Source organism: Canis aureus, chromosome 33 (genome assembly GCF_053574225.1).
Source record: "Canis aureus isolate CA01 chromosome 33, VMU_Caureus_v.1.0, whole genome shotgun sequence".
In the NCBI taxonomy this organism is placed as follows: Eukaryota; Metazoa; Chordata; class Mammalia; order Carnivora; family Canidae; genus Canis; species Canis aureus.
In genome coordinates this window covers 23,022,458-23,049,228 of record NC_135643.1, presented here as the reverse complement: position 1 = coordinate 23,049,228, position 26,771 = coordinate 23,022,458, and the positions used below count along the sequence as shown (strand labels likewise).

The following is a 26,771-nucleotide window of genomic DNA, read 5'->3' as shown; positions in this document are numbered from 1 at the left end:
TAATGAATTTTGGCTCTGGGTCAGTGCTTTTCAGCTCTTGACTTTAGGCAAACAAATTACTGTTTCTGTTCCCTAGAATCATCTTGGGGACTGTGGAGAATAATAATATTTCCTCAGGTGGTTGTTGTGAAGGTTATGTGAACTAATGCAAATAAAGCACATTAATCATTCCTCACTTTATAGATGAGGAATATGGACATGAGAAGACCTAGTAATCTATCCAAGACAGCACAGCTAGGGAATGAAGGAGCTGAAACTCCATCCCAGGTCTTTTACTCTCAACCGGAAGTTCCTTACCATTGTTCCATTCTGCCTCCCACATGCCAGTTTCTTCAGGTCTTCAAAGCAGTCACAAAAGGAGCCAGCTATTTTGATCTGAAGCCTTGCCCTAGGGCCAGAACACTTGAAGGCCTTTGCCCCCTGGACAACACTCCCCTGGACATTTCAGACATTTGCCTCAGCTTCTCTTCTGTACTCTGCCTCTGGGGCCCACCAGTACATTTTTGATTGGCATAATCCCTTCCTCTGATAAGATAATATCTTTAGGTGTTGTTTAAGTCTCATTTAAGTTGCCTATCCATGCAACTTAAATGATCATTGGCCACAACCTAACGTTCATTTCTTTATTCTCCTTCTTGAGCAAAAAAACATCAGGGCATCCCCCATATGCTGACAAAGCATCCTGCCTAGGTCTTGAAAAGCATCAGAAGACATTTGAGTGGCTTGTGCCTCAGGGGCCTCCACTGACCACCAAGGAGTTGCCTTCCTTCTCTCAGCCTGCTTCTTTATTCTGTCAGATAGTGTTCAGTTAATTTTCTAACTAGTGTGTGACACGTAGGACAATGAAACATAATGTTTTACTCAATTTGTCCATTCCCCCCCTTAATTGGATCATTTCAGAGATAACATTTAAATATAGTTCTAGCATTTGATAAACGTATAAATCCATCAGGGTCGAGAATTAAGTTCTAGTGCATGCATCCTTTTGACATTTAGCATGCTTGCCCAATTGGGTCTTTAATAAATACCTTTTTGAACTGTTACATCCTCACCTATACTGAGAATAATCCTTGGTAGATTAAACATCCAGACATAATTGTTTCTCCTATAGACAATAAGTCTAAATTTTTAACTTGATATTTATTATTTCATTTCATTTTCCTTTTATGCTCACTTGCTATTTACAAAATTGATGTATTTCTGTCATAATAAAGAGGACAATCTGACTAGGATTTCACATGCCATTAGTTTCTACTTTGGTAAATATAAACCAACTGAAACGTTCTTTGTAAGACATAGTTTGAATATGCGATGGTTTTTCAAAAAAAAAAATCAGCAAAAGTTCTCTAATCTATTTTAAGGTCTTTAATTTTTGCCCAAGTTAGAATTATGCTTATAGCCAAATTCTATGATTCTACTGAGGAGTCCCTGAACAGATGGGACAAAATGTCTCAGAGAACAAAAGTCTGTGGAATCAAATTAAAGCCTGTAAACAGAAGTAACTTTTAATTACGTAGCATAACCAAATAATGACACTTACTTGACATTTGGGAGTCTGTATATTTTTAAGATTTCCTATCCAAATAACTCATTTATATTTTCTGTCAGGAGAAATGAAAGAAACCCAATCTAGGCTGTACTGGCCTTTCTTAGAATCTGTTACACAGGAGAAGCTTTTTATTTAAAAATACATATTTTAAAGGCTCTTCTGCTTTCAAACTGAGATATAAGACAGAATTGTCTTATGCCAAATATCACACTATTGCAGGGTCTATTATGTGCTGAGATTTTAGTTGAACTAAAAAATATATGGCAAAAAATTCAGAATATGTGGTTTGGGGTGAATTTGGAGTGAATAGCCATTATATCTGAATTTTATTACCTATGGATATGTAATATGGTAGAATGAAAATCAAAATTAAAAAGTTATTCCAAACATTTTAGGTTATAATCTTCCAAACGATGAAATTTTACAAGAATTTTAAAAATCTGTGATCCTGAGGGTATTTTCCTGCCTCACAGAATAACCTATGTGTGCATAGGTACAGCTATTTGGTGAGGGTCATCACCTAACAATCCCTTTGGACTACATCTAACTAGCACCGATGTCAAGTGGATGAGCAATGCAGATCTGTTATGGCTAGTCAAGGAGTTCTTCAGCAACTATCAACTCTAGAAACTGAGCGATCTCATTCTTGATAGAGCAGCAGTCTTCATACTAGAACATTTGTCCTACTGGGGTGACCAGAGGATGTTTCAAAGGGGAGTTTCAAGGGAATCCATTTTCACATCCTCAACTCTCAGATGTCCTCCTTCCTAAAACTCACCTGAGCTGGAGGGTGTGGACCGCATTGGGGCTTCTCTTTTCAACCTCTTTTTTTCTCAATTGCCCTTCTCTTATTTAGAAAGGCATAGGTCTCCCAAGACATCACATTGTGAACCTTGCCTTGAGATGTTTAGTACTGAAATACCAACAGAGAGATGCTGGAAAACTCAGTATCTAGGAAGCCCCTTAATCAAGGCAATGTGCCCCCCTCCCATCCTTGTCACTAAGGGATGCATTCCAATAAAAGTTTATTTCTATGCTTTTTAAATATTTATCATAGATTTGTGCTATCTAGCTCAATTATGTACTATTACTAACAATTGTGATCTTTATTACATAGGAATTTTTAAACACTTAGGGCTTCATCATGTCAGGAAATTTTTTTAAAATACATTTAACTATCGTGGCCATTGCTGCTATAAACATCGGGGTGCAGGTGTCCCGGCGTTTCATTGCATTTGTATCTTTGGGGTAAATCCCCAACAGTGCAATTGCTGGGTCATAGGGCAGGTCTATTTTTAACTGTTTGAGGAACGATAGCCAAACTGTGGAAGGAGCCTCGGTGTCCAACGAAAGATGAATGGATAAAGAAGATGTGGTTTATATATACAATGGAATATTACTCAGCTATTAGAAATGACAAATACCTACCATTTGCTTCAACGTGGATGGAACTGGAGGGTATTATGCTGAGTGAAGTAAGTCAGTCGGAGAAGGACAAACATTATATGTTCTCATTCATTTGGGGAATATAAATAATAGTGAAAGGGAATATAAGGGAAGGGAGAAGAAATGTGTGGGAAATATCAGAAAGGGAGACAGAACGTAAAGACTGCGAACTCTGGGAAACGAACTAGGGGTGGTGGAAGGGGAGGAGGGCGGGGGGTGGGAGTGAATGGGTGACGGGCACTGGGGGTTATTCTGTATGTTAGTAAATTGAACACCAATAAAATAAATTAAAAAAAATAAATAAAAAATAAATAAAATAAAATAAAATACATTTAACTGAGGGGCGCCTGGGTAACTCAGTGGGCTAAGGGTCTGCCTTCAGCTCAGGTCATGATCTCAGGGTCCTGGGATTAAGCTCTACATCAGGCTCCATGCTCAGTGGGGAGTCTACTTCTCCCTCTCCCTCTGCCTGACACTCCCCCCTGCTTGTGCTCACTCTCAAAAGCAAACAATTAAAATCTTAAAAAAAAAAAATACATTTAACTTAGATTCTGAAACATATTTTTGATGAGAAAGTACAATGTAGTTATAAAACCATTTTTTTTAAGATTTTATTTATTTATTCACGAGAATACACAGAGAGGAGAGAGAGAGGCAGAGACACACAGGCCCAGGGAGAAACAGGCTCCATGCAGGGAGCCTGACATGGGACTTGATCCCGGGTCTCCAGGATCAGGCCCTGGGCTGAAGGTGGCGCTAAACCGCTGAGCCCCCCGGGCTGCCCTATAAAACCATTTTAAAGTATAAATAGATAATTCACTAGAGCAAAATCAGGGAAATGGAAATACAATTTCAAAGGAAAAAAAGGACATGTAAGATTTCTAAGTATCAATGAGTATCTTGTTCATGGATTTTTTTTTCTTTAAATGGATGATGGTGGGATGAAATCGCTGTGATATTTATATGCCACTAGTAAAAAAATGTAATATAGTCATTTCATTTTAAAATAGCAATGTCTATGATATTATATTCTTTACAACTATTTAAATTTGGAAGTGGAATAGTATACTTTGGAGGATAGTCGTTGGTAGATGCATGAGTAAAAAACTTAAAAGCTACAGGTTTTGGCTCTGGTTTTTTGGTTTTTTTTAAAAGCTACAGTTTTAAAGTCAGTCCATCAGTGTAAATACAGTTACTCATTGTTTATGGTACTATCCCTAAATCCAAGGACTCAAATTCCTGATGGTATAGGCAAACGTAGTAAAACACATGTCACATTCATTGCCAAGGGCAAAGCCAAGTGGATGTCTAAGTAACTTATAGATAGCATCACTTTGTTGGCATGTACAAGCTCAAGATTTGCTATTGCTAAACTAGGTCAGAGAAGGAAAAAACAAAAAAAGAACAAGGTTTAGGGATTTTAGCACATGTTTTGGCTTCTTATGGGACCAATTTGGGACATGAGTTCTCCTAATAAATAAGTTAGCCTGTATACTTATAATTTCACCATCTCCTGTAAGAAGACCAATTATAAAGGGATTCTAGAGGTATCTGAAGACTCTTCATTGTATGATATCTTGTATTTCAAAGGTGCTAATTTTGGATGGAAATCTAATTTTTGTCTTTAACACAACAAAAGATATTTTTTATCTCATCACCTATGCTTCATTCCATCATAGCCTTTATTCAAATTCAATAATTGCAGTATTTGATGAAAAATAAAATCTGGGGGTACATCTAAACTCTGCTTAATTGTAATGAACTATGATAAAATCTTACTTTCAAATAAAATAGGTTTCCTACTTATTCTAGAGATAAATTTTGTAACTTTTAATAAATGTGGAAAACTGGTGAGTTTTCTCTATTAGTTTCTTAGATTCTTAAATAAAAAGTTAGAGATTTGAAGCCTATCAGCAATATATAGTTCTCAAAATATCTTTCGTTTTCCTTTGAAAAAAGTGTGGAATGTTAATGCACACTGTTGTATGGAAAATATTTATTTAAAAACATGAAAATACTTGTATTAAAAGGCCTTTAAAAAAAAAAAAAGGCCTTTAGGGACACTTAGGTGGCTCAGTGGTTGAGCATCTGCCTTCAGTGCAGAGCATGATCTTGGGGTCCCAGTCCTGCATCAGGCTCCACACATGGAGCCTGCTTCTCCCTCTGCCTATGTCTCTGCCTCTCTCTGTGTCTTTTATGAATAAATAAATAATCTTTTAAAAATTAAAAAATAAAAAGCCTTTAAAAAATAAATGAGAGAATAACCCCCCAAAAAAGAAAGAAGTCTAAATAATAGCATAAATTGAGGCCAATAAATAATGAGATGGACAATTTCTGCTACTGTTTACATTCAAGGGTAAATAAATATCTCACTTTCCTCTGCTTTTTTAGAAAGGGGCTTTTCCACATTCTGATAATCTGAAAATATTCCTATTTTATAAGATATCTGAGTATAAAATGTTTATGTAGCTCATCATCTTCATTTCTTACAATTACAAAAAGGTATTGAAAGCAATTAGAATCCATTCAATTGGGCATATAAAACAAAACCCTACGGGGCCAGTTTTCTCCTGGAGCTGGTTGAAGGAGGGGCAGAGTGCATGTTAGCTGCGCCGAGAACTTTTCTTTTCTGCTTCCTTCGGCCAGCTCACGCATCCCCCATTCAACACAAAGGGAGAGATGGGGACACTTCTCTTCTCAACGCCACTCTCTTTACCCTCAAAACTAAGCTTCTTCCAAATATAGTTTGGTTTTTTGACATTTTATTATTAAAATGTTTTAAACATACAAAAATGTTGAAACAGTTGGACAGTCAAAATCCATGTACCCATCACTTACTGTCTACAATTAACATTTGACTATAGTTTCTTTGTCACATACCTACCTCTGTACCCATCCATCAATTCATCTCTTTCTTTCTTTTTTGGGGATATAGGTGACAAAGTATGTTCTGTTAATCTCTACTATGAGTTTACTAATACAGAAACTTCTTGCCTGCATATACCATGATGCTCACGCCTGTACAGGTTAGCCAGGCAGCTCCTGCTTCTCCTCACCCTTCCTCACCCCAGCATGCCATCTCCATCCACACCAGACTTCTCACCCACCAATGAACATAACACGAATTCTTATGGCCTCCAAAAGTTTGAGAATTTTCTTCCTTCTATGGAGAATACCTATTGTCCTTATTCTTTCAATCTTACTTATCCTTAAGGATCCTTTAACTATTACGATTTCAGTGAAGTTTTTTTTTCATGCCTCAAGGCAATCAACATCTGCTCTCAGTGGCATGCTGGTGTCCATTTAACAACCCATTCTTCAGGGGAAAATGGCCCTAGTCTCTGTGGCATTTGCAGATTTCCATAGTATAAATTCTCTTCTGTACCACTGACATCAGGCTGCCAACGAGATGTGCTCAGGGGCGCCTGGGTGGCTCAGTTGGTTAAGTGTCTGACTCTTGATTTTGGCTCAGGTTATGATCTCAGTGTCATGGGATTGAGCCCACATTGGGCTCTGTGCTCAGGAGGAAGTCTGCTGGAGATTCTCTCTCCCTCTCCCTCTGCCCCTCCCTGCTCACGCGCATACTTGCGCTCATACACACACTCTCTCTCAAATAAACAAATCTGAAATGCACTCAGTCTACTCTCTGTTTCACTAGTGGACACAACCCAGCTTGGGCACACTACTACTACTAACACTCTATTTGTCACACTCTATTGCTGTCATTCACATGATTTCCTAAACTGGAGATCATGCTTTATTAATATGTCTGTTGCTGGCAGTTAGCACATATCAGGCTATATGGGATAAGATTCCCAAGAACACTTAATGAATAGATGATTTGGGTAATAAATTGTATTCTATCTAGCTCTTCCCACATACTCAAATTCAGTTAGCATTGAGGAATTTGCAGTAGTAGCTCAACGGGTTGGAGCTGTGAGGTGAATGCAGAGCATCTATGATGTGTGGCCTGTAGCCCATGTGGTAAGAATCTCTCTTCGCACTAGCAGTTGGCCCCTCCATGCAGTGATGCTGCTGCACTTTCCCACTTCCCTTCGTGGCTGAAATCCACCCCGCAGGGATGCAGCACTCACTCAGCAAGCCACTTGGCATGCATACCTTTAAAACTTCATGAGAAGTCAGCAAGGGGCTAAGTTAAGGGCAGAAAGGACACATGTTAAAAGCAAATCTTTAAAGATTCCCTTGGTCTGTACATTTAGCCTCTTCCACTTTGAGGAAAATTGAGTGTGCAAGATTACCTAGATTCTGGATATAGTAGCATAATACTCAAGGCATAAAAGAAGATTAGGACTTAAAAGATGAAGAAAGAGAGAGACTCAGAAAAGAAGTGATGATTATTGGAATGTTAATGCTAAATGCAATTTTATTTAATTATTTTTTTAAAGATATGAAATGTTGCCTTTCAGTTTTGGACTTTCAGGCTGTTCAGTGAAAAATAGTTACTTTGGCTTTAATGTAAAAGATATTTTATGTGCCTTCATTCTTTAATATACTAGATTTTAATTTGAGCTACTGTGATCATTTCCACAACTTAAAACAAGTATGTTGAATGTGACATTGTATTTGTATACAGTAACTAGTAAAATTCTGAAAAAAAATGTGCCTTTTCCTGATCTTTCTATAGAATATGGACTGTAAGGGCATGCAGTAGAACATAATTATTTGAAAAGGAGTTTTATGATCTCTAGAAAATACCAAAAATCAGGAATAACAATACTAAATATACATGGACCTTTGTATCTTAAACCTACTCCACTATTCTTCAGTTCCTTTATGTTCAATTTCATATTAACTCACTATTTTATTTGAGTATTTCAAATATTTGTGAGGTTATTAAAGTGTGGCATTAGTTTGATTTTGATTTTGAAATATTTGGAAAATAATGAAGGCAATCCCCAGAACACTTTAAGAGGTATTTATTCATGACACTGTTTTTGATTAGGTTATTTTTTATTTTTTGAGTAAATGTGTCTTAATTTTATAAAAGGAGCAGTAAAACTTTTTATCTGTGTTATTGAGAAATTTAAAAAGAGACAGGAGTTCTTCTTAAGAACATGTAATATGACGTGAATCTTCATTTATTAAGGAGTACACCTATGAATACGTAAAGTAGAATAATCTGTTACCTACTCTTCCGTAAGTCATTTGATCTGAAAAAAAAAATTCCTTATTTTGTCATTCCTTATGACAAACAGGCTCTATCAGAATGTTGATTTTACATTTGAAATGCAGAGTTTATTTGAGCATTTTTTTGAGAATCAACTAATACTGAACTGAAAGTCATAACTCTATATAATTTCTTTCCCTCTCTTTCCAACTTAGTTTCTTACCTTTCTTTGCTCTGGTTATGGTTTTTGCAAGGCCATTATAGAAAATTTTCTGGGAGAGTATCCTTCTTACATTTTTTTCACTTATTTTATGTCTTCTCTTTTTTCATTTCTCTTAAATATATACAATTTTATTTCTAGCAACTCCTTTCTTGCCGCTTTTCTTACTGCACTTCTAAATCTAATTGCCACTTTCAGAGCTCACTCACATTTTACATTCTTTGTATCTGTTGGATGGATTTATGATCTGGCCATATTCTGTGTTGGAGAGGGTCAGAATCTCTTCCCTCATTTAGCACCTCATGACCTCTGAGTGGACGGGGTCAAACAGACTGGAACTATTCCATATAGAGTAGGAATAGCACGGTGTTAGGCTGAAAGCAGAATTTAACAAATAACTAAAATACATATAAAATAAAAAAAGTTAAGGAGACAAATTGCCATCCCACTGTTTTTTCTTTTCTTAACAAATGTTCTTTCGTAGTCTCTTGGCCACAACTTACCTAAAATGCAAGCATAGAAACATTAGACTTTTAAATGGGTTCTAGGACAGGATTTATTGTATAAAGAACCTTAATTGCAAATCATAGGTAACTATCTATTGTTAGAAAACAATATTGTTAGAGACACAGGATAGAGTTCGAGGCAGGGATCCAGTCCAGACAGTTCAAAATTGTGTGAGTGTCGATGTGAGTTTTCTTTCTTATAGAAATGTTAGGGTGTTGATTAACTCTCATCAAACATGAAAACAATGAAAAAGATTAAATCACATTCTTAAAAGCTCCCAAGAGGAAAAGCCAAAATATTTCCTTCCTAAAACATCAGAAAGCTTGTCTTTGTCACAGATTAAAAGACCAAAACTTATACCAATTATCACTCATGTCTGCAGTCTCTGAACAAATAAACTATCTGACTTAAATTGTTCATATGTATTAGGGACATTTCTGATACTACCTGAGAACAATATTATGTTGTATTTCTGTTAGAGGCAATAGAACTAGAAAAACAATCTTCTTGTGTTAACACTTTCTACAAAGCCCCATATAATGTATAACAATGATATCTCCTTTACCTTTGATTATAAAAAATCTTAAAAAGAGAGATGTTTTCCTGTGACTTACACTTCTCCAAAGATGCGTTGAGAATTTAATAAAAAAGAAAACTGATTCACTAAAGATCATATAGTATTATTTTAAAAATATGCTAAAAATGTTTACAGTAACAATAACCTGCATAGATTGATTTTTTTTTTGTCTCATTTGGAAAAATACAGTAAGTGGTAGATATTATTCACTCGGACCTCAGTGTAACTTTTTTTACACAAGCCCTAAAATACAAATCATGCCACCATCTCTCACTAAATCCAATGCAGTAGTTTTCCATTTTTCCCTCTAGAACTTGTGAACCAGCAGAAGATGAAAGAGTATCAAGTGCAAAAACAAAAGTTTTATGGCCATTAAATAACATACATGATGTTTCAGGGAACTTAGAGAGTTGAGACTAAGTTTGATAACTTCAAGGGAGAACTTTCGAAAAAACTGTTTCCTAAAGTAGTCTTCTCAGCATGGAGCCCGGAAATGAGTAGAAAATCCTGGTGACTCACTTGATGCTTCTTGCCAATGCACACTCTCTCTGTATAAACAAAAGAGAAGAGAAGGGAACTTAATTAGAAGAGATGGGTAGGAATCTACCCAGTCAGCTCCATCATTTTTCTCTATACCTGCCTCCCCCTGAAAATCTTGAAAGTTGCCCTTTGGCATTTTGGGGACTTCTCAAGAGCCACTTCCCAAGTATTAATGACCAGATGCATAGGTTTTTAAAGTTAATCCAGAGATAAATCCACTGGGGTGGGAGGATGGTTTTGCTTACTAGAGTCGGTTATATATTTAAGTCTGTAAAATAGGGATGCCTGGGTGGCTCAGTGCTTGAGCATCTATCTGCCTTTGGCTCTGATCGTGGTCCCAGGGTCTAGAGATCGAGTTCCACATTGGGATTCCCGCAGGGAGCCTGCTTTTCCCTCTGCCTATGTCTCTGCCTCTCTCTCTGTGTCTCTCATGAATAAATAAATCTTAAAAATTTAATAAATAAATAAATCTGTAAAATAATTACATTTTTACAAAAGATCACTGACTCCTTAACTCTTCTGTTTTAAAATATAGGAGCAACAGCCGCAGCCCGGAAGGAGGTGATAAGGAACAAGATCCGAGCGATAGGCAAAATGGCCCGAGTATTCTCAGTTCTCAGGTGGGATCCTTGTTCTGGGATTTCTGTTTTAAATGTGGTTAGGTGTTACCTGATAACCATTTTAATATTGTAATCTGGTAACTTAAATATCTTACTAGAAAATATTTGCTTTTTATTATTTTTTTAAATAGAATTGTTCATTCCTCACTATCTTAGTCAAATTGAAATATACTAAATTATTTCTGTAGAGAAAACTTCTAAATGGACTATTTCATGTTTTATCATTATTTGCTGCTGGACTTTAAAACATTTATTTGACAATAGGTTGAATTTATAATGAAATAGAAAAGCTGTTATAATTTTTTTTTTTTTTGAAAAGCTGTTATAATTTATTTTATTTTTCACTCTGGCTCTGTGGTAAAAGATGAATTTATCAGGTGCATTTCACTAGATCTCTAGGAAATAAACATTGAGTTTGTTTATGTGAATCAATATTGTTCTAATAAGTCATTGAGAGAAAAATAGTTATTTAATGTTTCAATTCCCATTCAGTAGTTATTTTTTAAGTAGATCATGAATCATGTTACTATAAATCCTGCATTGTGAAAACAAATATTTTCTTGAAGAGAACTATGGTTTTCTTTATTTAAATTCTGTTATCTCTTCTTAGGTAAGATAAGGTAACATATTTCTCCTACAAAAATTGATTTGAAATATAGCATTTATATGTGAGAGTTATATGGTCAATTCACAATTACTCACTAACAAGGATAAATGGGCATACTTTGTGAAAGAGACCATTTCCATATTGTATGATTCATAACCTAATTTTGGCCAAATTCTTGTCTCAACTCTTCCTCCTAGAGTCGCTACACAGGCTCCTTTGATCTCTCCTCTTGCTATTTCTAGTCTTTTCCTGGTAGAGTCACTAAAGAATAACTAAGTAGCTTGATGCCAAAAGCAGAGAGCTGTGAGACAGATGAAAGGCAATATCATCCTTTCTTAAAGACACCAAATCAAAGTCAATAATAGCTCTGCATTGGCCAGCCAAATCCTGAAAAGTCATGTTAAAGCTGAAAATAGAGCATCCTTACTCCTTACAGCCTAATGGATGAGGCTTCCTGTGCTCTAATGCTTTATATCCCTGACTGAATTTTCAGGACTCAGTCACTCAACCATTCAGTAATAAATACAATAAAACTTACAGCACTGATTATGTACCATGAAGAAAAAAAACAATACAGGGGGATAGCAAGTGGGACATGAGGCACTTATTTTAATATGTGGCCTACAAAGAACATTCTGAATGATAGCATTTGCATAGTAAGTGTGGGGGTGACCTTCAGGAAGATACAGAGTTAAGAGTATTTAAGGCAAAGGCAATAGCAAGTGCAAAGATTCTTAGGTTAAAGAAACCAGTTCAGCAGTTTTGAGGGCCAGCAAGGAAGCCTGTGTGGCTGAAAAAAATGTTCTGTGTGGGCAAGAGACCATGTAAAAATCATAAGCTCATCTGGTACCTCTGCAGAATCACTTGCTTATTCATTATGCCTCAGATTTACCAATAAACACTCTGTATTTTTTTTTCTATCTGAAGTTTCTGTGAGGAGAAGTAAAAATAGCTCCAAAATTTCTAAGTAGATGTATATTTAAGGAAAAAGGGGAAGACTTTCTTAATATAAGAATTTTTTTCCCGTCTCTGCTAGTCTTCAAACCACATGAAGGTGGTAGGGGCAATGCTATAGAATCAGGTAGGTCTTAAAATTGGAAAGTCCCTCCAGTCCCCTGCCTGAGGGTACACAAGATGTAATTATTCCCAGCTGAGAAATCATCCATTTGCACCCAGTGATGATCAGTGACTTAAGATTGCACAAATTGGTGGAAAATAAAAACAAGATATATTTTACTGCTTTCCTATAGTAAAAACGTCTATACTAAACCGGGAGAATGCAGGGATGTCTAGCTTGAGAAAAGTCAGTTAAGCCTAGTAAGTAATGATTGAGTATTGAACGTGAACAATATATGAGTCAGGCACATTGAATACCAAAGGGGAATGACAGGCGTGTAGACAATAAACTATAATGTGAGACAATTAAATGTGTGCTAAATATGTTAAGAGATGCCCTGCTGTGGAAGAGAATGGGGCTCTGTGGAGCTCTTCTCTTTCCTGAAAAAAATGTTCCTGACATGGAGGAGCGCTCTGAAGGATAGGCTGGATTCCATTAGGTGATGAATTGTGGTAAAGGCATACTGGGGAGCTGAGAAGTCATCAAGGACACAGTCACATGGTCCTAAGAGCAATGCTTTCTAGGCTCTTGCTAAGTGCTCAGTGCTGTGCCTCGTGATGTATGCATTTGACAGTAATCCACACACAAACTTCCAAACTCAATGTGTCGCACTAGTGAGGAATCTAGTGGAAAGAGAAGCTGAAAATGCATTTAAGTCCAGATCCTTGACAGTCTTGAATAGCACGTTAAAGTACTTCATTTTTTTGCACGTAGGCAGTAAGAGTCACAGGATGGTTTTCGTAGGGCGAGAGGCATGCTGTAACCCATGTTTAGATACCATATGTTAGTGGCAGCATGAAGACTGGATAACAAGATGACTCATTTGATGACAGGAGGACATTTTGGGAGCTATTGAACTAATCCAAGCAAATTAGGCTATAAGAGGAAAGTTACAAAGAAGAAACAAATAAGAGGAATTTGTGAAGCTGGAAATTTTAGGATGTCATGAATGAATGTGCATGGTGGTATAAATTTGTCAGATATAGCTGTACGGCATAGCCCTCACATTTTGATAATTCGCCACATTATAAGGGAACCAGAAAGCTGTCTTTCAGCAGCCTTGGCAGGTAAGGTATTTGCAGTGTGCCTGCGATCCACCAATCAAATGAATGCACATAAAATTTCTGTTTGGAAATGAGCATCCTGAAGAGGCAGGAAGTGGGGAAGGTGATTCTTCTGTCAGGTGTGATATCTGAGGGGCCAGCACAAGAACTTCTTTCTCAGCATTTGGGGGGCTAACTACACAGCATTCGCGTGAGCTTAGATGTTGGCTCTGAACAGTAATGGCAGCATTTCGCAGAGCAGATTCCACAATGTAGATGGGCACTGGTGCTTTTCTGAGCTGCAGGGCATTCAAGTCTGGCTCTCTGGATCGGTGAGCTCTCTCATATCCTTTAGTACATCTCTCTGCTGTCAAAATTAGCCAAAGTAGGTTCTGTCATTTGCTCTAAGAATTCTGACCTATGCAGGGGGTGATGAGGGAAAAGAAATGTTCTAAGAATATTCCATATGAGTTCTAGACTATGCGATGGATAAGGACAGTAGTGCTGTTATCTAAAAAAGAGAAAGTATTTCTCCAATTCAATATCTTACAGGTATTTTGGGGGAAGACTATGCTAAATTGAATTGGGCATACTTTCCTCTAGGATGCTGGTGGAATATTTGTTCAGAGTCAGGAAATTTGCCCTAGAGCTTCAGAGAGAGAGGATAGTAGGAGAAGCAGTCATGAGAGGGGACACAAGACTAAAGCAGCATTAGTGGGGTAGTCTCACTATGAAAGAGAGTGAACATAGTAGAAAAAGACAAGAATCCTCTAGAGTGCTTTCCAGTAGAAATGTAATGTGAGCCACATCTGTAATTTACATTTTCTAGAAGCCACAGTAAAGGAATTGAAAGAAATGGGTGAAATTAATTTTAAGAATGTCTTCTACGTAACACATGCATTGAGGATTTTATTTCTTCAATGTATAGTCAGTATAAAACCTCTGAAGGTGATGTTTTACATTCCTTATTTTTGTACAAAGTTTATGAAACCCAATGTGCATTTCATACTTACAGCACATCTCAAGTTAGGTTTCAAGTGGGTAAGAGCCACACATGGCTAGAAGCTTCCATTTGAGAAAGAACAGGTGTGGAGGAAAAAGATCAGCCAAGGGACTGAGAAGTGGATGCCAGAGGAGGAGAACCAGCAAAGAAAGTGTTTACAGAGCTGGGCAAAGAGTCTTTCCAGAACAGGGACGTGGCCATCCATGTGAAGTACGGCAGAGGTGCTTGTTTAAGTGAGAAGTCATTGAAGGTGTTTGGAAATGACAGGGAAACTGCCAGAAACCATGAGATCTCAGGTTTTGTGCACAGCAGGAGCAGAAATCAGAATATAGGGAGATGAGGAATATCTATTGTTCAGTGCAAAAGGAAAATGGAGCAAGGAAGCCTAATTTTGAAAATGAATGCAAAGAAAAAGATATGTTCATTTCTTTAGAGGTACTCCCAATTTCCAAATCCATATATTAGTATTGGAGATGTTTCTTATTTTTTTTTAAAGCTTTTACTTATTTATTCATGAGAGACACAGAGAGAGAAAGAGAGAGAGAGAGAGAGAGAGGGGCAGAGACCTAGGCAGAGGGAGAAGCAGACTCCGTGCAGGGAGCCCAACGTGGAACTCGATCCTGGGTCTCCAGGATCACACCCTGGGCCGAAGGCAGCACTAAACTGCTGAGCCACCCAGGCTGCCCAGATATTTCTTCTTTATGTGACCTCTACTGGTTTGACAGCAGAAGCCTGAAGAGGTTGCAATACCTATATGAGGGCAAATCATGATTAATGACCATCTCAAACCTAACATTCTGAATGAAGTCAGCTGCAGTAAAGAATACAGAAATCTCAAATGTGAATAACACTGCCATTCTCCATTCCATTTCTCTTTTACTCATTCTTTTAGAAAATTTGTTTTGAATGTAGATTATATACCAGGTGCTGTTCGGTCTAGATACTTTAAAAAAACAATAGAGGAAAAAATAAAACCTAGTTTTTCAAGGGAAATAAATGCTTTAGGTAAAAATACAATCAGCAAGGGGAGATAGGGAGTATATAAATAGCCTTCTCAAGGAAGTCCTCACTTAGAGGGCTATACTTGAGCCGAGATTGGAAGACAGGGAAGTAGCGAACCATGCAGATAAGGGAGGGAGAGTGTGCCAAGCAAGGGCTGAGCCCTGAGGCAACGTGTACCACAAGTGTTGGAGGTACACTAAGGGAAGTGGACACTGGTAGGAAATGGAATCTGACTGATGAGTGAGGTTAGAAGAGTGTGGGTTCAGAGTTAGTTTTCAAAGGCTGTGGTCAAACCTAAAGATTGTGCCTTTCACCCTTACTGAGGGGAGAAGCCTTTGGAAAGCTTTAAATAGGAAGGGACAGGGTCTGCATATGTATTAAAAAGCCCAGCCTGGGGATCCCTGGGTGGCGCAGCGGTTTGGCGCCTGCCTTTGGCCCAGGGCGCGATCCTGGAGACCCGGGATCGAATCCCACATCAGGCTCCCGGTGCATGGAGCCTGCTTCTCCCTCTGCCTGTGTCTCTGCCTCTCTCTCTGTCTCTCTCTCTGTGACTATCATAAATAAATTAATTAATTAATTAAAAAAAAATTAAAAATAAAAAAATAAAAAGCCCAGCCTGTCTGCTACACTGAGAATAGGCAGGGATGGAGAGAGAGAGTGTGATGAGGATGGAGCAGGGAGACCAGTAAAGAAGCTGCTGGAACCAGCCAGGTAAGAGATGCTTGTGGGAAGCAAAAGAAGTCAGCCATGAAAGGCTACATGTTGTATGACTTTGCTTATATGAAACATCCAGAAGAAGCAAGTGTACAGGAAGTAGATTAGAAGTTATATAAGGTTGAAAGAAATGGAGAGCCACTCCAGTGGACACCGGACTTCTTTTGGGGCGATGAAAATATTTTAAAATTGATTAAGGTGATTGTTTCACTACTCTGTGAAACACACACACATTGACTAAATCACCTAATTTAAATGGATGAATTATATAGGATGCTAATTATACTCAATAAAGCTGTTTTAAAAAGAGAAGTGGTAGTATTGTGAGAAGTGGCAAGCTGCTGGAAATATTTTGAGGGTAGAGCCCTCAAGGTTTGCTAATTGAACGAAGGTGCAAGCAAGTGCAGAGAGAGGATAGGAATTGAAGGGGTGATTCTTTAAGCTTAATTAAAAGATGAAGTTGAAGAAAGGTTGTGGAAGTAGCTGGGTTTTGGGGGGATAGTTTAAGAATTCTGTTTGGGTCATGTTAGATATCTTCATAAAAACCTGGCTTTGGTAGTTCTACATATTGTAAATGTGATATATATGTACGATAAACATTTTTTCTGGTTACGTAGAATTACAGTGTCTGCCATGTGGAAAGAGATGAGCTTATTCCTACTTCATGGTTATTTAATCATTATTATTTATTAATAAATCAAAGTGATAAATAGTGCTGTAACTAATAAATGTCATTGAAATGATGATTTACATGAGTCTGTAAAACAATTGTCACAATGAGTAATACAATAATGTGATTTTTGCAAATCAGTGGGGGGAAGCACTGCTGAAAAGAAAAGATGGGAAATGTGACTAGTTGCTTTCCTGGCTGGTTGTCATCATTTGTCCTCTTATCATGTGATGTCAAAATTACTTAAGAGCCCCCCTCCCCCCGAATGTAACTTCTAGCCCCCTAATCCATAAACCATACAGTTTTCTTTCTTTTCTTTTCTTTTTTTTCTTTTTTTTCTTTTTTTTCTTTTTTTTTTTTTTTTACATCTCTCATACATACTCTTTGGTTTTCTCTCCCAAGAGAAATAAGTTCCACTTATTTCTACTATGCCTTGGCTGGAAAACTTACATCAGCACTCTCCAGGGCTCATTTTTAACATATTTATTGGTGTCACAGAGGATGCCCACCAAAGGCTCTGTATGGCAATGCCTCCTTACAAAATGTGAATTGTTTTCTGTATCTTCGGGACTCAGAAGAGGCTGACCCTGCACAAGTGTGTCAGTGGACACAGTCGTGGCAGCTATTCATCGACATATTAGTTTTCTATGAATGTATAAGAGCACATTATGTTTTAAGTAAAATAAAATCCAGAGAGCCTCAACAGAGGTAAATGTGAGTTCTGATACACATTTTTCCCCTTTTTTGGAAAGAACCTAAAAGCCACTGTTATCCCTTCCCTTGTGCCTTTCCAGAGAAGAGAGTGAGAGTGTGCTGACACTGAAAGGCTTGACCCCCACGGGTATGCTCCCCAGCGGAGTACTTTCTGGAGGGAAGCAGACACTGCAGAGCGGTAAGCAGACCTGGGGATATGACTGTGTGCGGGGAGGGGGGGGGCGGGGGGGGGCAGGGCAGCTCAGGCCCAGGTGGCTGTAGGGCACTGATTTATTCATCCATGTAAGCTTGGCCTTGGTCTTCTGCTCTGCTCAGTAGGAAGCAGGGCTGAAACCCCACATCAGTTCGACAAAATATGCCCTCTTCACTGGACTGCAGTCTCCACCCACTGCCCACCCCACCAATCTCCCCCCATTAACTGCCTACTCAGGCCTGGCCATGAGACAACTCACCTAGGATGGACATACCCATGATAGCTTTAACAGCTTGGAGCCATTCTGTTGCTAAAAATGACTTTTTAATTACATTTTTGCTCAATGTTCTGGTTATCTATTTGATTGAAAAAAATAAACACACGCGGAAATATGCTTCCGTTAAGTCTAGATGTTAGTGGAGAATGGAGAGCGTAAAAAGAGTGACTTCATGATCTACTTGAATAGAAATTGGGAGTCCTATGTGTCTTTTCTCTGATTCCTCCATCCAGAAAATAAAAGACTGAGTAGAACCCCATTTCATTTTTGAAAAAGAATGAAAACATTTCTGTTAAAGATTTTTTTTTTAATTAAAATGTATAGCTTTCTGGACAGGTGTTATCTATTAGAATTTTTTGTGATGATGGAAGTTTCTGTATCTGTAGAGAGGCCACTGGCAACATCTGGCTATCTAGCACTTGATTTTATCTTGCTATTTTAACTAAATCATTAATTAGAGACCAATTTTAATAATACATTATGAAAATTTGCTATTAGATTAGACTTTAACTAAATCAATGAATAAAAATCAAGAAAACAAAAATCCTCTATAACATTTTGAAAACTAATCGCAGCCTCTTGCTTATTTTTCCATATCTTTCCCTGAATCTTTTTTTGTGTTCTTTATTCCTTCTCTATCCCTCAATCTAGAAGATTCTAATATTCTTATGGTTACATGATTTATACACACTTATGTAGAGAATCATGCTCAATGTCACTATAATTTTCCTATGAATTTATCCCCAAGTTAACGTCTCTGGCTTCCACAAAAAGACACAAATTTGTAAATGATGATAGTAATATACATAGAGGTAAATTTCTCCTTGAATTTATAGCTAAAAATTATTTTAACAACTTCAAAAAACAAAATTTCCCCCACCAAAATAAACATGCTCTCTAAAAAAATTAACATAAATGGATCATTTATATGCAGAAAATGCACAACTACCTATTTGACTGCAATCTGCATAGTTTCTGATAAGCATTTTAAGGTACAGTGAGTGTATTATCAGAAACTATGGGCCACATTTGCTTTGGAAGGATAAATTTAATAATGGGCAGTGCATATTTCTGACTCATTGGTGCTGGTGTGGTTCCAGATTGTTGCTTTACTTTTGAACTTCAGTTATTTAAGTTCTTGAAATTCTTTGTTTTGTTTCTAAATTTTCACCTGTATCTTAACTTAGGTTATTCGTTTTCTTTTGTGTTATTTTATGTTAAATCCATTGCTTTGTGTTATTCTGTGTTGAACTCTCACACACATAAATGCATACACGCGTAACAGATGTAAGGGTTGGAACTTGAAAACTCAGGAGATATTTTAAACCACATACATTAAAACAATTTCAAAATCCACTGTCTGGATTTCAAATTGTCAAAAGGAAGAAACTGCTTAAACTTTACTGTTGAGCTTTTCTCCACGGTAGTAAACATTTTACATTTTTATCATAAGGAATTTAGAATGCACTGTAAGGAAATTATAGTGCACATTTGGCAGTTGCTCTAGTTTTAAAACCTTAAATTATAAGAAATACGCAAATTAGAGTCAAGGGGTAGAATTTTAATATTAAACATTTTGGAGTTACAGAGAAGTTTTACATTTTAGGCCTTAATTAGGGAAATATCAGCTAGCCTTAATAACATGGAAAGACTTGTACACCTGTATTACTGAGACTATAGACCCTAACCTTATTATAAAATTTGCTGAGAAAGCAATGGACTTTTAAAGTGATGCCTCTGAAATATGCTGAGGTTTCAATATTTAGACTGCCTCTTCTTTAAAATGCTGATAGAATTATCACTGCAACTGACATGTTACCACTTGATTATAGCATTTCAAGAATTTCCCTTCCACAGATGATGTTCCAGTAAGGAGAACTGACTTTAAATTGGGTTGCCTGGCAAAGGAAGTCCAGACTATACATACAATTGCCCATCTTTTCCGCTTGTCCCTCACCACTCCAGACAAGCTTTGTGTTTGTCTTTAAAGAGTTACATACACTATCAACTCAGACGCATTGATTTTATTCTTCCTCTGGACTTGTACACAAATACACACACTCCACTTTTCCACTGCACTAGGAATCACACTATTTAATATTTAACAGTGTGAATTATCCCATTGACATTACACCACTGCCTCAAGTTCTTGCCATTTTGTCTGGCATTTTAAAATCAGCAATCGCCAAGCATAGTGGTGGTTGTATTATCTTGTCTGTGTCAGGTGTACATTTTAGATGGACCTATTCTCATTGATTCAATCAAAATAAAAGAAAACTCTCCTGTTTTCATAAAGAGTTGACCATTTTGTCATTTCTGTCATGAACAAAAACTAGTTCACTCAGGTGTGTACAGCTCATGAAATAAACTTCTCATTTTTGTTGTTTTTTTTTTTTCCCCTTTGTTGCCTTTTACCATTTCTGTTTTGTTGTCTGTGCCAGAATCCAGCACTTACAGGAACATTAATTCTCTGAGCTCCCTTGATCGTCACTGATTTGTTCTTAGAGTTAAAAATCCTCTGCTCATTTTTCTCATTCATTTTGCACCCCCTTTCTTCTCTTCAGCTACTGTTGAGGCTATTGAGGCTGATGAAGGTAAATTGGCCAGTCCCCTTTCTGTTGTACCTGCAACAGATAAGGGCTCTGCTGGGTGTATTCATATTTTTTATTTATTATTATTTTTTTTTTTTGCTGTAGCTTGTACAGAGTGTGTGGGTGTTGGGCTAACAGTTGTGGCTCAGTATTAACCAAAATGTTCTTGCTTTAAAGGGGAAAATGTCCTTTTATGGTTTGTTTGTTTGTATTTTTTTTCCCTTAAAGCTATGTTTGACTTTGTACACAGCGAACCTAGGATAGTCACAGAAAACCAAAGGATTATATATCTTGAACGATGTGGGGTGGGGGTAATGGCAGCTGTTTTGACAAATATCACATAAAGTAATATTCTTTGAGCTGAACCATGTCCCTCCCTCAAATCATTTTCAGTCAGCACTGACGAGAAGAGAAGAAAAATAGCTTTATTAATTATAGTCTTCAGAAGTTTCTAGCAAAAAAAAAAGCGTTCATTTGAATAGTGCTTTGTTGTAGTTCAACATTAATTTATGTCTCTAAAAAATATTCTAATATGAGGACAGCTGTGTATGAGATAAACAGTTACGCTAGTCTTACAAATTTTAATCTACTGGTATTTGTAGGACAGTTAGCACCAGCAAGATATTATAAAGAGTTCAGGAATACCCAGTGGCTGTGACAGTGGCCATTACAAGAACAGTGAATATCCAGTCCTCACCTGATTGATGGTTCACAGAGTGTCTGCTTTGCATCAGGCACTGTGCTAGGTGCTATAGGCGGAATCAAGAACTCCACCTCATCCACTGTGCCCTAGCACTGCTCAAGGAAAAGAGCATTGACCCTCTAGAAATTACTTTAGAATCAAGTGCTTGAACAATATATAGTTATGAGAGGACTGCCTATCAAAATAGTTTTTAATATTATCCATAACATGCCCTCTGGAAATTTTAAAAAGAATAATTTGAAATTCCCCTTTAAAACAAATTTCTTCAGTTGTATTTTGTTCTTGCAAGATCACTTTTTTTTTATTTTTCCCTAAATTGTGTGCATATGGTCCTTCGATAAGATGTAAAAGTGCCACTTTAGACTGTTGAATTTGCATATGATTTGGATACGGTAGGGGAAACGATAGCACTGTAAGAGAAAATACAACTGCTTCCTAAATAGCAGTGAATAAACTGCTATTTATGTGGGAATTCTCTATTCCTCTTGGCAAATTCTAATCTGCAGTGTGCATTCTTGTTGATAGTTTGGCTGTTTTCTGTGGTTTCTGTGACTCTGTGTTGTGTTAAGTATACTACCAATGTAAATTGCTAATACCCATTGTCTGACCAGCAACTACAGCAGAGCACATTCTTCCAGACCAGGGTTAGTGAATTGATTAGAGATGGAGCCCCATTCCGGACATATCCATTGTTCCAGCTAGAGTTTGAATTTCTATGCTCTCACCCTATTGGCTTTTAAAACCTAGAGCTGCCTCTTTTACCATTCAAATGAGTAAAATCACTTCATAAATTACCATGTTGACAAACTTCTGCATTTATTCATTATGATGAAATGATATTCACAATGGTTTAGAATAAGAATAGAACACCACTCTTTGCCATTATTTTGTCCCTCAAAATAATTGAGTGTTCAGGGTGGGTGCTCATTAGACAGCTCTGTTATTTTGCAATATGTTACCAAATTAGAGAAGAATTAAGAAGCTTTGCTTTGGGCCTTGGTCTTTCCCCATTTCCCCATCTTCTTCCTCTCACAACTAACTAATCACCATTTTGCTAACTTTTACAGTGCAGAGGGGTAACAAACTGTGTCTCGCCATTTAATGAGTTTGGAAGCAACGGTTGTAGATCTTTTAAGAATCTCATCCATGCTAATGAAAGTCACCACACATTTGAGTAGAACTGGCTGACAAAGTTTCAGCTTGATACTGCTTTCCTTCCCCTGCCCCCAAATAAGGTGGGGAGGATAAAGGTAGTATGAAATTGTCCCTAATCAGCCATGGAGATGCAGCTCAGTTCAGCACTGGGGATTGGCCCTTCAGTATCTGGCTTGCACATCACAGGAAGTAAAGCCAACTGCTGTCATTGGTTCCCTATTATGTACTTTGTTTTCAGCTCCCTCGTTGGTGCATCCACTGAAGAAGTCATTAAGTTTCTTACACAAATGCCTGCTCTATCCCTGCAGCATGCTAAGGGTTAACGAAAAAGATCAAATATCCATATGGCCCCTTGAGAATGCCATGGTTTCCCTGAATAGGGCCCAAACCAATCCTATCATTTTGGCTGAAAGTTGTGAAAGGCATTTTCCCCTTATTCTTGAAGCACCACTTACATCTGTACCGATCAACGAAGAAAGAGTTTTGCTTTGATTTAGGCAGTAATGGATACCAGATGAACATCAGTTTGGCCTGTTATGCTGCAGAAGGGCAAACAACGTTTTTCTACTTAGTGATCCAATCTTGATTTTTCTGAATTTCTCTTACCTTGTCACCCACTCCACATGCTTCCAAAGTTGAGTTAGCGAAGCAGGAGTTTATAATTTTTTTTTTTTTCTTCATGCAACTGTTGAGTTGTTTGCCAAGAAAGTCTTTCTGGGATTTTGAGATGGCATGGAAATGCCCACAAAGTTCATTCCTTTTAGAGCTCCTTTTAGCTTCTGCTCTAAAGCTCTCTCCTACACTTTAAGGCATACCTTGCCTGACTAGTGAATTTGCCATTACTAGCACAGTGGAATAGCAAAAAGGAGGCTATATTATGGTGTGTCTAGTTTAGGAAGTTTGATGCAGTAATTATGCTAATGATATGGCCAGCTGATGCTAAGTCTAGATACCTGTCCCTGGTAGCAACTTTCCTCTTGATATACCCACTTTGGATTTCATTGATCTAAACTCTCATGAAGAACCAGGGAGATGTTTACATCTTACCAACTTGAAGAGGACATTTTGGTTGGCAAGAGACATTGGCTGTTTTCAAACCTTTTGGTTATCTTCGGGTATGGTAAGGAGTCTGTTGTGTTGTGTTCAGGTCCGTCATTCTGTTCTCTACTAAAGGATTCCCTCACTCACTGCGAAATCTCTAACCTCACCTGATGCAACAGCTATGCCCTTTGTTTTTCCTCTGGCTAACCTAGTTTTTCTTTCTTTTTTTTTTTTTTTTTTTTAATGATTTTCTGTCTAGCTATCAAAGGATTTTCACCACAACATAAGATCACTAGCTTCGAGGAGGCCAAGGGCTTAGACCGAATTAACGAGAGGATGCCACCTCGCAGAGATGCCATGCCCTCTGATGCCAACCTTAACTCCATCAACAAGGCTCTCACCTCAGAGACTAACGGCACGGACAGCAATGGCAGTAATAGCAGCAATATTCAGTGACCACTTCCTGTTCACTTTTTTTTTTTTTTTTTGAGCTGCAGGGCATGATGGGGATTGCTGCATATCAGCAGTTGGATATTCTTGCCTCTGATGGTAGCTTATTTGCTCTGGGGGCCAGGAATTGGATTCAGTTTACACTATCATTAAAAAAGAGGGAGAGAGATAATAGACTATATTTTGGTGGGGGTGGTGATTAGACACCTCTTTTGGATATGCCTTTTAAAAATGCTTATAGGAAAAAAATTTAAAAGAAAGCTAATGCTAGTATATACTGCAATGTTAGGGGAATGAACATGTTTTCCTACTGCATTGGGGACTTCTAGATAGGTTAATGAAAGGTCTTTTATTATGTTACTGGACACGAAAACTTTGTCTAATTTCTTACTCTATTGTACGTTTACAGTCGCAGCACTAAAAATGGATGACATCAAACATTTTTAACAAAATGATGTACAAACTAAATAAGGACTATTTATTGATAATGTTTTGCTACTCTTGTCAGACAATGGCTATAAAATGAATTAGGCAGTCTTAAAAAAAAAACAGAAAAAGAAAAAAAAAAGAATGTTGCAAATTTGTTAAAATGCCAAAAAGGACAGTTTAATTTTGTACAGATTATGCTTACCTCAGGTTTCTTTAGTGTGCTTGAATGCCCTTCTTTCCGTATAACACTTATCTTATTAATTTAGCAATGAATATCTTTTCTTTAAGTTTTAAAAAAACTGGAATAATTACATCTATCTTTTTTTTTTTGCTGTTTGTATTTAGGGTTTTTTTTTTGTTGATAAATCAAGTCTTGGTTGTGGCTTGCTGAATTAAATATTTATGAGTGGTGCATTTTTAAGTATAGTGAACAAGACACCATATTAAGTACAGTGATAAAGCATCTATATTCTGTAAAAAAAAAAAAATCTGCCTATGCATGTTTTTTAAGAAAAAAAAAAATGGCTGTATCGGCCTGTATGGGACTGTAATGCGCTTAGTGGTCTGACATATACTGGAAATGTATGTATACTGGCGTACTTTATATTCTCTAAAATGCTTAATGCCTTTGAAATTTTGTAATCAAAAAAGCTTTGAAAAAATCTAAAGGGGAGAGTATTCTTAAAAGTTTTTAACATAAGCTTGTCAGTGCACATATAGATGGTTAGCATGTTTAGCAAACCTTGTGAACTTTAAATAAGTTTGTAGTTACATGTGAAACTCTAAATGCATGGTAACTGTTAATGTCATAATGGTTTAGTTATTTTGTTCTGTTTTGTCATGTGCCACAAAATATGTACTTTTTTCACTTTTTTCCCTTTGTATATCAGTTACGGGTTACAACTGGTTCATTCTGAAAACAACAACAACAACAAAAGTCCATTCATATTTTTTAACAATTGTATAAGTGCCCAAGTAATTCACTACAGCCTAAAGCCTTGCCTTTGTAATTTGACTTCTGAAATGTTGGCAATCAAAGCATGCACTTGTAACAATGACAAAGAAAAAGCATTTTATATTACTACTCAATAAAATGTGCATGAACTTAAAGAACTCTCATCCTTTCACTTGAGTCTGCTGAAGGGATTTCTGTGCACAACCACCACGCTGTCTTCTAGGTGCTGGGCCCACCCCATGCATCACAGATTTACTTATTTCACAGGCTTCTCTGAGGGCCTGGTGATCTGAGGTGTGGTGCCTACTTCCGCTGTAAGAATCTTGGTGGATCTGTGTCTCAAATCAGACAAGAGAAATCAATTTAAAGAGCAAATGCCATCTTCTGGCTCCCTCCAATGTGGGAGCCAGTTAAGAAACCAGAGCATTCCTTTTTATTGAAAAAAAAAAATTGTTATCAGGTTGTTTCAGTTGTATCAGATGCCCTATCTGCTCAAGCAAACAGAACTAAGCTAAGTGCATTTTCATCCCAGAAGAGAGTTGCATTTGTATTGATATGGAAATTTGTATACCAGCGCTTCCTTCGGCTAGTATCTTATCACCCGAAGATTTAAGATACACCAAATTCCAGTTTGTTTCTAACATTGTTCATTTTCAGTGCACTTTGTTTTATGTAATAAAGTATGCCTGTTATATTAAATAATAAAAATATGGCAATTAGTGATATAGTGTACCAAAACAAAGATGTTCTAGATATATTCTCTGGCAAAGACGATCCCAAATTTATTTTCATGAATACAAACATTTTTTTCCTGTGAATATTTTTCCATCCTTAAAAAATGACGTCCAAGGAAAATATTTAGATGCAACTTATTAGAATGGTGTGGAAGAAATGGTAATTCTTGATACCGAGGTGTTTCTTTTCGTTCTTATAACTGCGGAGAAAATATCCTGACCAAAAAAAAAAAAAAATTCATTTTTGGGGATTCCTTTCTTTTACAAATTGTGCTGAGGCAACTATGGCATAGAAATAAACATTTGACATTAAAATAAGCAATTGATGTGAGTATGGCTTGGTCTTTCTGGTCAATAATTAGGAAAGTAATACTGTATATTTTTTGCCTAATTGTTCAGTCTATCGAAGAAATCAACGTAGAACTGAAGTTATTTCTCCAGAAGGGATAACACTGCCAGATCATCAGTTATTAGAGCTTTCTCTTTCACTTTGAATGAAACTATTGAATTCTTGAGTTATTTATGCCAGTGAATCTTTGGCTATACCCACAAATACACACACACACACACACACAGAAACTGCCTCCTGTCCCCTTCTTCACCCACCCTTGAGATGACTTCCCTCTTACAAGGTTCAGAGTCCATGCTGAGTGGTCATCTAGCTTTTGAAGGAGTGAAAGCTAGATTTGACTGACCCTTAACAATATTTCTTATCCAAAGAATCCTCTGCTTTTATTCTTTTAAAATATTTTTTTAAGAAAAAGAAAAATCTTCAGAGACTAAACT

The 26,771-nt window shown here is 37.1% G+C and overlaps 1 protein-coding gene across 5 annotated transcripts in view; it reads left to right on the top strand.

The window, feature by feature from the left end:
- PPP3CA (protein phosphatase 3 catalytic subunit alpha) overlaps positions 1–26,307 on the top strand; it is a 308,774-nt gene extending 282,467 nt beyond the window's left edge. For 4 of the 5 annotated variants that reach the window (XM_077882136.1, XM_077882132.1, XM_077882134.1 and 1 more), the window contains 4 exons: positions 10,503–10,587; positions 17,538–17,635; positions 20,492–20,521; positions 23,677–26,307. In XM_077882136.1, coding sequence (XP_077738262.1) covers positions 10,503–10,587; positions 17,538–17,635; positions 20,492–20,521; positions 23,677–23,873 — 410 coding nt within the window. In that variant the 3' untranslated portion in view covers positions 23,874–26,307. The remainder of the gene's footprint in view (positions 1–10,502; positions 10,588–17,537; positions 17,636–20,491; positions 20,522–23,676) is intronic. The other variant, XM_077882133.1, reaches the window with a different exon arrangement.
- The last annotated feature ends 464 nt before the right edge of the window (positions 26,308–26,771 follow it).